The sequence below is a fragment of the Hemicordylus capensis genome, chromosome 4, assembly GCF_027244095.1.
Source record: "Hemicordylus capensis ecotype Gifberg chromosome 4, rHemCap1.1.pri, whole genome shotgun sequence".
Taxonomy (NCBI): domain Eukaryota; kingdom Metazoa; phylum Chordata; class Lepidosauria; order Squamata; family Cordylidae; genus Hemicordylus; species Hemicordylus capensis.
Window position 1 is genome coordinate 244,382,136 of NC_069660.1, and position 12,799 is coordinate 244,394,934.

Genomic DNA, 12,799 nt, shown 5'->3' on the forward strand with positions numbered 1-12,799 from the left:
AAATTGGTAAAATTTCAAAGATGGGAGGGAAGCTATCTGGTAACCAAGGAAAAGGCAATATGTCCTCCTTTTGCTCTAAACAGCTGAGCTGTGCAGTAAGAGCTCCTCTTCAGAAGGAATAATATAGTGCAATATATTTCTCTGAGGAGTATATCTCACATCAGTTGGAATATCTGTCATATTGGTAGGAATGTTAGTAGACATTCCTACTGATGTGAGATGAAATCCTCAGAGAATACAAGAGAATAGTATATTATACAGGAAGCCCTCGATATTTGTGTGGGTTCCGTTCCACAGTACAACTGCGGATACAGAAACCGCAAATATCAAGGCATTGCGGCAATGGGGAATTGAGTGTTAGGTTCCCAGTCAGCAGAAAACATTGCCAAAACATCAATTTTCATGGGGGGAAACACAGGAGGAAGCTACCTATTGTCACACTGTGCCCCAGAATGCCCCCAAATTGGCCAAAAATAGCTGGATTTTTTCCCCTTTCCCTTTTAGAAATGGAGCCATTTTGAGGCCCTGAAACACAAAATGGTGGCTGAAAATGAGCTCCGTAGTCATTTACAGCCACCCTCAACCCACAGATATGTGCGGTTGATGTGTTTTTCCCCTTTCCCCCCATGTATGCCGAGATTAGATATCTATGACCCGACCGCAGATACGCGAATCCGCGGATATCGAGGTCCTCCTGTACTATACTAGTAAAATGGCTTGCCATTTGCAAGCATATTAATGTCTTATATCACTGCCACTCTTGTCTTTTCCTAGTTCTGTAAGATTTCATGACCCATTCTGTTCAATGGGAGAGTTTTCCCACATTTTCTGAGGCAATAATGCATTGTTCTGGGATTTTGGATTTTTGTGGTAGTCTGGGCAAAAATCAGCATATTTCTACAGTATCTTTACCCACCTGCAAAAAAAGGCATATTTCTATCTTTCGTGGTTAAAAGTTCTAAAAAGTTTCATGTCAGCCAGTGAGTCAGCCATTGAGGCCCAAGCAGCTTTATATTATAGTTTATTGCCTCTGAAGAAGAGCTCTTTCAAGCTCAAAACATGCCAGGCAGGGCAAGAGGGTTCATGACGAAATAAATAATGGTTTATTTTTTATCTTTGCCCCCACCCCCTTTATCTTGCCTGGTTTTTTGAAGCTGCATAATTTCTCTCCGCCCCCTTTTTTTCTCCCCAAGGAGTTTTTACATGTGGCTATTAAAACTCTTTAACTCTCATCTCCTCTGGAATGGAAGGGGTGCGTTCACCTATTGGCCAGATTTACCCTGAAGTCTTTGCAAGTTATCAGGGAGCAGTTCACACACAATTCGAGGTTTTCACACATAATTCGGGGAGGGAGTTAGAGTGTAGAGCACATTAGAGTGTAGCCTGATTTCTATCCGGGGTAGAAAAAATCCACTCTTTGGGTGGGTTTTTTGGGACAACTTGGCGTTCACAGTAAAGTCTCCCAGTAAACCCGCGTTAAAGCCTGCTATGTGTAAAGGTCCCTGGGAAGTAATGTTCTATGGCACACAATGCTGAGAAACAAAAGGAAAAACAAAGTGATCACCATCCTCTCTCTACTTTTCCAGTAGCACGGGGGGATTCCCCCAACTTTGATTGGCAAAGTAGCTTGCATGTCTGCCTTTTCAATGTACTATCTGGCAGGTGTACCTTTTTTTCAAGATAAAATGTACAGAGCTATGATACATGGAGAAAGATTGGAAACCAGTAATGGAAGTGCTGTAAACTTGAATATTAATCACTGGGCAGCTAAAGCATCAAGGAATGATTTGAGGAGTTTGATCTGGGATATTGCTGGTTCATTCATGCAACTAAAACTTTCGCATCATCTATCATTACTTCAAATGTAATGCTTTCCCAATGAATCAGCTCACATATTCAACTGCAAATAATCAAAGGTTGGGAAATCAAGTTATGTAAATATGAATCAGCCCTATGAGAAGAAAATATGTGTGAGCTACAAAATCATAAAAGTTGTAATGGTCTGTAGTAATGATGTTGCCAAGGTTTGTTTTCCTGGACTCAGGAATATGAGCCTCAGCTATTCATAATGCTTGCCTCAAATGTGGCAGACTGTAGTCAAATATGGCATGAGCATTGTGGCCCTTGAATTCTTCTCTACCTCAATCCACCACCACCCCCAGCTTAATCCATCAGGAAATTCCTTCCTTTCTACCCTCCCTCCCTCCCTTTTCTCATTTTACAAACTCTTTCCTTCCTGACACTCTGATGGCAGCAGGTAGGGAGAAGGAAGGTAGATCTCTTCCCTTCCTTCTCCTCTCCAGTGATGCAGCAGGACAAATTACAAATAGCCCGGGGAAAGTTGTTTTCCTAAGGGTTACTGAAGTTGGAAATCTGCATTTCCTGGGGCAACTACCAGTCTGATGTGGTGCATATCAGCACTCCAGGTGCTGGAGACCTCCCTCTCTATCTTTATCCTTCTTGTCGTGGCTTGTTGCCACCAAAACACCGGCTCAGTTATTGATGTGGGAGTGGAGGGGTATAATGGGTTTGGGTACTCAATGGATAAAGGGCAAATGGACTCAGTAGGTGGGAGGGAGAGGATTTGGGAGTTTATGAGAAGTGGGAAGGGTTAATCCAGATTCATATTGGCTCTGAAACAAACCAAACCCTTTCTTGATATTTTGGACAAACAAACCCTTTCTTGATATTTTGGACAAACAAACCAAACCTTTTCTTGATATTTTGAAGTAAGCTCAGCTTACTTCAAAGCCGATTTGATTCAAAACTGGGGAGGTTACGCATCACTGGTCTAGACTAACCTTTACGTTCAGAGAACCACAGAGCTCTCATGACTTTAAAATATGTGGATCAGCCACATATACCCAAAGTCTTTTAATGTTTTGATATACAGTATCATGTAACCTTTACTTTCTTCTGTTTGCAGCAATGGCTTAAAAAGCAGGTTATTGCAAAAGGCAGCTTTTGGATTGGCCTCACAGACTCAGCAAAGGAGGACGAGTGGCGATGGCTGGATGGAACCCTACCAGAATATGTGTATGTATAGGAAGGACCCGGATTGTCGGGTTTTTTGCTATTGTTTTCCTGCTACTTTATCAGTCAGCATATATATGTTTCATTCGTCAGCAAACAGATAATGATGCTGCAAGATGGGAAATCACAAATTGCTTCAGCCTTGTGATTAAAGTCTTTATCTGGAAATGCTATATACCTCTGCTTTTTCCCACTGACTCAGGCTCCCTCTCTTTCTCTGTTCACAAGACTTTATTTTCTTGCCAAAAAGAAAACTGAATATTGAGTGGAAATGTCATAGAAGCACACAGTGGGGACACTGTTTGCCAAAAAACTCATCATAGAATATTACTGTAAAATCTCTTGAACTCGTTTTACATTTTCTTCTTCTTCCAATGGCCATAAGAAGCAAGTTTAAATTTGTTGACAGGGAATCATGGGCCATAACCTTATGGGAAATAGTTCCCTCTCCACCACTTGTATCAGATATAACTAATTGCTGGAAGCTAAACTTTTCCCTCCCTCCCTTCCAATGGCACGCGCACACGCACACACACACACACACACATACCATTGAATGCGTGGAAGATAAATAACAAATGAAAAAAATCTATGGTGCTTTCTACTTATAGCTCTGCTGCTATAAGTAGCAGAGAGCAAGAGATAGTGTTGGGAAATATGTCCAAAAGATGACCAAAGTATTGTGATAGAGCCTCAAAACAAAAGAGATCAAGGAAAGGAGTTAAGGAACCTGGACAGAAGAGGCAAACTGAAAGGAAAATGGCATAGGTCTGTGAAAGTTCCTATGTCAGTCACAACATGTGGAGTTGAAGCAGGTTGTGGAAGGTTGACAAAGCATTGTGGGTTTTTTAAAAAAAATCTGGCACATTGGATACTGCAGGAAATGTAGAGTGATGAAGGGGCACAAGAAGGATGCCATGAGATCACCACTCAGGCACATTTGCAGTAGAAAAGGCTGTTGGAGTCCCTTCCAGGTATTGACAGTTTAGCTCAGTACTTCCTCCTGGCCTTTAAAGCACATTAGCATGTGATGAGGACCTCTCAACAAACAAAGCAATATTCCCTCGTGCTTTTAAAAAATTATTTTATTTTATTTGCACTTCCAACTAACATGTAAGGCCCCTTAAGGCAGCATCTTTGATGGTCAAATACTGGACTAATATAGAGACTTGGTGGGAAAGAGGGAGGTATAGTTGGGAACCTTGGAGTTTACTAACATATTGCATAAGCAGTGAGAGAAGGGGATGATAATACAACCCTACCCAGATGGAAACTAAATTTAAATACATAAAGAGTTTGAACCTTACCTAATTAGCAGTTGCATGACAGAAAGTTGGAGTTGCTCCTAATTTGCTCCTTAAGTCCTGCAGATGGCAGCCATCTTCCTTTTTAGGATAGTCAAGTGGCCCATAAAGTGTGCAACAAGCAACATGGGAGTGAGCTCAATGTTTATCTGCTGAACTCTGCGAAGGCATGATTTTAGTACATTCCAAACTGCCTTTTTTATTTTTACCTCTTTCAAACCTAAAATGTCAAGAGCAAGTCTGTTGCTTTTGATGCCGCAGCTGTTAACTTCCTTACTGTTTACTTTACTATGTACCCTTGTGACCTCAAACCACCTAAGCTAAAGGCGATTCGTTATTTCTGGAAAGCTCTGTGCCTTCCCATAATTTCACACAGACCTGTAAGCTGGACTAGCATGTTATTTAGCTAGCTGTTATGACACTATTTCAGCCAGCAACCACAGGCTTGTGCTTAACAACCTACTTATTCAAGAAAAATGAGCTTTTAAAGTTTTAAGGCTGGAAGTACATTTCATTTATTAAACAAAAGCGGTGAAGGGATTTGGGGCCCATCAAGTAAGGACTCTTAATGCCGCACTTAGTTGCTCTGTAAAGGCCAAAGACTTACAAATCTTTGAGAGTTTGACTATTTGTTTCCAACCCAAAGTATAATTTTTTCCTTCTGAAGTTCTGAAGATGTTGGAGAAATATGACTACAAAACCCACCTGTTGCCACAGTACAGTCCTTGTGGTTTTGGATTATTAACGTGTGATATTGTTACACACAATAATTAGTAATATTTTAGTACTCTCTGTTCTGCCTCAGTCTCTGTATGTACCTTATAAGAAAAAACCATATATTTTGTTTTGATTTGGGGATGCATTGCATATTTAAATCCAACAGGAAAACGTCTTTATGTCTGAGTTGCTAATCTGAAGCTATAGACGAAGCAACCAAATGGCGCCCCCACCCCACGTATCCATGTGCATCCTCAAACAATACAAAGTTCATAGGTTTAATTTTAGGCCTTTCAGCTTTGGCAGCCCGTTGAATATCCCCTTCTCTGCAACCCAGCTGTCTTCCCTTTCCAAAAAGAGAACTATGTTTTCTGTCCAGAACAGATCTTTGGTGTTTTGTTGTGTTTTTACATTTGTGTTCATCTCCTCTGTCATAGTATCACACAATAGTTTGCTATTTGTATTTTGGAATAAGCCATTCTCTGTTTTCTTGAAAGCAACTGGAGTGCTGGGCAGCCTGATAACTGGCAACATGGGCACGGACCAGGGGAAGACTGTGCTGGGCTAATCCATGCTGGGCTCTGGAATGACTTCCACTGTGAAGACGTTAACAATTTTATTTGTGAACAAGAAATGGAAAAAGGTAAGTTAGAGTCTCAAATAGTAGATGCTCATTTGCCACAAAAGCCAAATCTCAAGGCAGGTTTACACGGCTGGCAAAAGGGAAAAATCGATCCCTGGTGAGCTTGTGCAGATGGTTGTCACCCCTTGAAGTCAGGATCTCAGTTCAACCCATACTGGCCGCTAAGTTCAGATTAATGTTTCTTTTTAGTTCAATTTCTGTCGTTCAGGCCATGGAGCTTCCAAGATGCTGGCCCTTATTCCAGTGATTGTGCAACTACTCTAGTGACACCTCTTTGTATTTTTAGATCATGAGTTCAGTATGTTTTCGGCACTCACATTCAAAAACATGTCCACTTTAATTTGAAGCAAAATAATAAAGACTTGCCTTTCTAGTTATCCGCATAAAAACAACGTAGTGCCTTTTCAGGGTTCAGAAATGCAGGTATTATCCCTATTGCAACACTGCTGGAGTCTCTGGACTGTATTCTGTGCTAAAACCAAGACCTGTCTTCTAATACTTGTCAGCACTGTCTGGCAAATTTCTTCAACTTCTTCCAGGAGCGTAGCAAGGTTGGAGTGGGCCCAGAGATAAGATTTTAAAATGCACCCCCTCACTGAAACTCAGCTCATGAAGTAAAGAAATCATAAATGAGGCTGATTAGTGGTAACAAAAAGCATAGCAAAATTTGGTACTAGAGAAAGACATGCTGTTCTGGTAGCTCCAGGTCTTAACACTCACATCAGTTTTGGAGGATGAATACAACTGAAGGAAGCCCGGGCGGGTGGGTGGCAGTGGGGGAGTCAGTCATGTGACTTGCCTCTGGGGGCCCCCAAGGCAGTGGCCCCCCAGACAACTGTCTCCGCTTGCCCTATTATAGTTATGCCCCTGACTTCTTCATCACCATGGGGTGAATTAGCCCTTTTGCCAGCATATAATATACATTGTGGCACTACTATTCAGTCACATGTAAGTAAGAATGGACAGCGTATCCTAAAGAAATAAAAAATGAAGAATTGGCAGACCTTCAGTCACTAGGCAGGAGAGTTTAATGCACCTGCCTAACAATTCTCTCCTACAAATGGCCACACTCCAGCCCTTGCATTCCTATTATACTGGCAAACATGGGTTTGCCAAGCTGATAGTGGGCCAATTTGGACAATATCTTCAGACTGAGTGAGCCCATTATGTGGAATTATGCTGTCTACATCTGCACATCCAAATTGGACTGTCCACCATTCCTGCACACCCACACAGGGATGTGATGTGTGCATGCAGCCTTTGGTCTTAAAATCCAAAGCATGTGGACCCCAGTTGTGTGGCTGATTCCCCAGAAAACATCCAGTTATTGACTGTGTGAAGTGAAACTTTTGCATGCGGACCATATGCATTACATTCCATCCCTGTTCTTGCCAGGGTTCTTGCAGCTCCGCTTGTGGGCTGGACTGTCCCAAAGGTATCGCTCTAACCACCCATACCAATTCACCCTTAGTGCATTTCTAAAACCTAGCTTTACCTTAATGGGACTTTGTGTCTGCTTTGTTTATGAGAGCTCTTTACATTCACATTAGTCATAAGAGCCAGACTGACATGGTGACTATAATGTTGAGTTTCAGTTGCAATCCTGGTCAGCTGTGAAGCCAGTTCCAGTCTGTCAGTTCCAGTGCTCTCTCAGCTATGAAGCTCAATGAGTTCACTTGGCCAAGTCGCTGTCCGTCCGCCCAACCATTTCTGCTAAAATGCTGCTCTGAGCTCATTGGTAGAAAGCTGGGATTTAAAAAATAACAAATATATTTTTCTTCTAAATCATAGAGGTTGTACTCAGATACTCTGCAATGGGCAATGGAAGGGTGAATGTGTGAAAAGACCTAGAGTATGAAAAGATGTAGGGATGTCCAGGCTGGGTGAGGATGCACGTGAGAACCGCTGGGATCAGGCCCGATCCTGGCAAGCCAATGCTGCCTAGCCTAGCTTTTTAGCCCAGCTGCTAGCCAAGGTTAAGGGAGTGAGTGCTCCCTTAAACCTGGTTATTTGCTTGTGTGTGAGCCGGGCTGCTTCCAGAGTGCCCATCTCCAGGGAAAATCTAGTGCATCACATCTGTCAAGCACTGCATTGTGGGATCTCTGGAGGCTAGGAGAATGAGTCCCACCTTCTGTTTACTCCTGCTTCCAGGAGCAGTGTGGAGATTTATCTGCACTGGTCCTGGAAACAGTGGGTATGAGGCTTGCCTGCCTTGAGGGCTGCGAGTGGTCATCTGGGGGAAGGTAGGTTGAACCCTGCTTTCCCCCACACCCACCTGACCACTTGTGTGCACGGTCATGTGAACAGCTTAGCCAGCTCTCTCCGCAGACAATAAAAAGGTAGCCCTGGGCTACGGTGATCAGGGGCTGCGTGGCCCCCAGAAGTCCCAGGATGCCCTGCACAAGTGCGTAGGGAGACCCCTGAGCCTGGGAGGCTGGCTGCAGCCTCCCGGTCAGGTGTCTACTCATGTGTCTCCACGCCACAACCATGAGGTTAACGGAGCATTCGCTCCATTAACCTCATTTAAAGGGAGGGTGTTCTAGGCGGGCTAGCCACCTTGGGAGCACCAGGCTCGCCCACGATCAACGGGAAGCGGGCTAAACTCCCTTAGCCCACTTTCTGTCAGTTGTGGGGAAAGCCTCATTTTAATTTAGTGAGTCAGGTAACCATCTCCAGCAAATGCAACACAGAGCTTCTAACCAAGCTTCCAAAAACAAATGGAGAATTCACTCAACAGACAACTAACATCATTGTTTTTCTGCCAGTAGTTTCTTTGGCCCCTCCCTCTGCCATTCACCCAATCCAAGCTATTTCTCGGCTGCTCTGTGCCCATGTCTCTCACTAAGCTGAGAATAAAACAGGGAGGCTGTTTGGGATGCAATGTGGCAGAGATTTCAACCGTGCTTGAAACATTCAAGCCAACTATAAACCTTGGGTACAAATGTCAGCTTGTTTGGCAAACTGAACCTCAGGTGAATTTGAGAGGTACATTTGGACAGGAAAGCACACTGTGGGGTTGTCAAACTCAACCAGGGTTCTGCATTGCATCTGGAAAAAACCCATGGATTGCAACATACGTTTTTGTGGTCTGCACAATTCAGGCTACCTCAAAAGTGAGATATTTTCTTTCACAAAAATAGCTGTGAGATTATCAAGATTATGATTATTAGACACAGAAACACACTAACAGTATTACAGATGGATCTTTCCTCACAGATAAGGCATTTGACTACTTTGGTGATCAAGCCAAAATCTCATTTTGTCAATAATGGTGGTCAACCAGTTGGTAAGCCTCTTATGGCAAAACAACAACGAAAACACAGAGGCGGGTCTCACAGTCAGTGAGACCCGCTTTTGCCACTATTGCGGGGAGAGCGGGCTAAGCCCACTCTCCCCACAGACGATCGAAGCAGGAGCCCTGGGTAGCCCGACTGGCCGCCCACACGATTGCTGGCTCCATGATGGAGCTGGCGGGGGCTGGGGAGCTCAGGGGCCGTGCGGCACCCGGAAGCTCCAGTATGCCCTGCGCGAGCGCACTGGGGAGACCCCTGGAGCAGGGAGGTGGCTTTTCGCCTCCCCTCCGGGGGGCTACTCACAATCAGATAGCCCAGGTTTGCAGAGCACTCGCTCTGCAAACCTGGGCTAAGGGAAGGGCTACAGAAGTGGGTGACCTGCTTGTAAACCAACGGGCTCGCCTGCGAGCCCGGAGGTTTACACGATCGGCAAAAATCAGGCTGGGCTCTCCTAGCCTGATTTTTGCTGGTCGTGAGAATAGCCCCATAGACTTGCTAAACCTTTCTCATGTGAGGATGGGAGAGGCATTTAACAAGGATAACGGGTGCAAGGGGCAGGAGTACTAAACCCTCACCCCTGCCACAAATTCTCCCCTGCAAATCCTCACAAGCTCTTTTTAATTTGTTTTTTCTTCCCAGCTGGGCTCCAAAACTGAAAAATAAGCCTGACTGTGAGGAAAATACAGAAGCTAGCTTACTAATGGGAATGCTTAAAGAGCTGCACTGTCTTCTAGTTCATTTCCAAGCACAGTTCAAAGTGCTAATGCTTATCTTTAAAACCCAACCACAAAAGAGGAGGAGGTTCCACAACAGACCAAAGGTAAACTGGAACCCCAATAAAAACATGATAAAAAGCAAATATATAAAAATAAATCTGCAAAAGCTGCAAGTGACTATAAATGCAAACAATAATCAATACTTTTAATCTTTAAAGCCTTATATGGCTTGGGATTCAGGTATCTGAAGGAATGTCTTCTCCCAGATCATGCTCTCCATATACGAAGGTTATCTTCAGAGGCCCCCTTCCGAGGTGAAGCGGATAGTGACTGGGGAGATGCCCCATCTTTAGTATGCTCACCCTAGGGATCCTTGCCTCACACCTACATTAATATATTTCTAAGATATGATTATGAGATTTGATGCTGGTATCTCTTTGCTACTGGTTTTGGATTGTGGTTATAATATTGTGTATTTTTTTCCTGATTTATATAGTTCTTTGCTTTAAGATTGTTTTATACTTTTAAATAACTATGTGGACTGCTTTGAGAGCCCTTGGCCTGAAGAGTGGTATATCAATAACCTAACTAAAATAAAACTACTTAAATGTGGGGAGGGGGATTCTCCTTTATTAATCCCTCTGCATTCAGGTTATCTTGGCAACAGCCTTTGGAAATAGTGCTTGCCAAATTTGTAAAAAGACTTGTAATTTGTGGGTTTTAAACCTGTTTTTACATTTATAGAACTTTAATGTGTTGTGTTTCCTTTCCCACTTTAGCTCAGCCTCCAGGATTGTAATAGGCTGTGAACTGAGAGACACAAATTACTGAGATTTCCTTAGAGATGAAAAATCCTCTGGGACTGAATCATCACCAAACCAAAAGAGGGAGCACTGAGAACTGGTTTTGATGAGCAAGATTCATCAGCACAATTCATCCTCCTTGGCTTCTTATTTTTCAGGGGCTTTAGAATCTGTTGCACAAATGTGTTTATTGGAAATGCAATTGGACTGAACCAACTATAGATCATCTTTAATCATAAAGCATACAAATATGCAAGATTTCTTCAAGTAAAAAATGGACTATGCCAAGCTGACTACAAATAATGAATTTTCCATTATAGGGATGGGGAGAGAAACAAAGCTACTGTGTAAACACAACAGCCACTTGCAAAAATTCCAAATATAGGCAAATTATATAAATATACATTTATAAATATATATAAATTTTATATATAAATATATATAGTCCAATTCTGATCAGTAATTTAGAATATACTTTTAAAAGCTTTTAAATTTTTGTATTTTTGTACAAAATATTTTCCTATTACATTGGTCTTTTTAACTGCCTTTTTATTATATAAATATAGTACACAAAAGCCAAAGAAGATAGCAGTGGTACTACTCATCAATCACTAGAAACAATTGCCAAGGCTAGGAATAAGGTTAACAGCTATAAACACATATTTTTGGATTGAAATATATACATTAATCCCAGATAAATGATCCTTGTTTAGTAACTTTGAAGTTGATTATAGATGGTGTTTGCAGTATTTTATGCAAGGGGCATAGAGAGTGTTGTGATTCCAAGGACAGATAAGCTGCAGTCCTCAAATGCCTTGTTTCTGGATTGGTGCCATTGACTTCTATGGGATGACTGCTGAGGAAGCCATTGGGGAATGGAGCATTACAGCCCTGTCTTCAAGAACAGCTGGTGCTACTCTGTCTACAGGAAGAATGAGTTAAACTGGATGACCTTCCTCTCTAGAGGGTTTCCAGCAATATAATATACTGGAGGGTTCTTGGAACTGGATTGTACAACAAATAGTCTGGATCTACTAACAAAAGACAGCACAAGGACCAACTAGACGCATCATTTGCAGTGGAGAGTGGAGCAGCAGGGAAACTACTTAATCCTCTCCCTGCCTGCAACTGTTTCCCTCCAGATCAACCCCTCCAAGTTGCACCCCCTCCCCACAGGGGAAAATGACCATCAGAAAAAGGGTTTAACATCTCCTCCCTACAACTGCTGCTGCTCTGCTGCTTCCTACCCATTCCAGAAGCTGTTTGGGGGGTTTAAAAAAATACACTGAGAGAAAGTTAAAACACCTGCATTCAACATTTAGTTTTGTCCTTAGCTGGCACAAATACTGGCATTAAGAGACTTCTGTCATAAGCATAATGTTCAGTAAATCATGCTTAAATCAAAATAAAAGGCAGATGGCACATTTGACGTACATGAGTTATGTGAAATTTGTGTGTGGAATGGGCTATATTAATGTCTCAGTGAGTATCTCATTTTAGCAGATATGTTTGTGATCAATTTTATGCTGGACACATAAAAGGGATCCATTTTATATAAAAGCAAGTAAATGGATGGACACACAGAAGCAAATTCCTACCACAAGTTTGACCAATTTAGAAATATCAAAGCAATCTGAGACATTTTTCTGAAAGCTGCACAATCTGAGACATTTTGCTAAAAGCTTCATGCTGCAGTAACATCGCTAGTTCTGTTTGTTCTGTTCAATTAAATGGCATGTGCTAAAACTTCCCTCTTCATCTCTCCAGAGTTCTGTAAGCACTTCAACACACCCACAGAGCTCCTGCCTATATAGCGGCAGCTGGGGAGTGCACAGATATATTCTGATATCTTGAGAGTGCACAGATATAGACTGATATACTGCCTTTTCCAGACAGTAGGCAGTATAATTAATCCACAGGATTAACAGAGGTGAAATACTGCAATTTACAGGCCATATAGGATATTTAAAATTTGTTTGGTTTTTTTACATTTTATATCCTGCCCCAAACCCAATAGAAAAACCCAATGCAAAAAGTGGAATTTTTAACCCTGGAGCTAAGTCAGGCTAAGCCCCAACGTGCAATGAAAAATCTGAATTGTGTATGGAGTGCTCCCTGATAGCTCGCAGGGACTTCAGTGTAAATCTGGATGATATGTGAATGCATACCTGCCCTTCCAAAGTAAAAGCGGCATCTGGCACTTGAGTGCGGAAGCCCTTGCCTAAATTGTGTATGCAGTAGAACTCCTGTGTGCTTGTGGAGGAGCCCCGGGGCTGGACTAGTTTCTGAG

General features: G+C 42.5%; 1 protein-coding gene across 5 annotated transcripts in view; it reads left to right on the top strand.

Annotated features, from left to right (window-relative positions):
• COLEC12 (collectin subfamily member 12) overlaps positions 1-11,942 on the top strand; it is a 162,181-nt gene extending 150,239 nt beyond the window's left edge. For 4 of the 5 annotated variants that reach the window (XM_053247412.1, XM_053247409.1, XM_053247410.1 and 1 more), the window contains 3 exons: positions 2,927-3,036; positions 5,552-5,697; positions 10,486-11,942. In XM_053247412.1, coding sequence (XP_053103387.1) covers positions 2,927-3,036; positions 5,552-5,697; positions 10,486-10,505 — 276 coding nt within the window. In that variant the 3' untranslated portion in view covers positions 10,506-11,942. Of the gene's footprint in view, positions 1-2,926; positions 3,037-5,551; positions 5,698-9,629; positions 9,811-10,485 lie in introns of all 5 variants that reach the window. The other variant, XR_008306449.1, reaches the window with a different exon arrangement.
• The last annotated feature ends 857 nt before the right edge of the window (positions 11,943-12,799 follow it).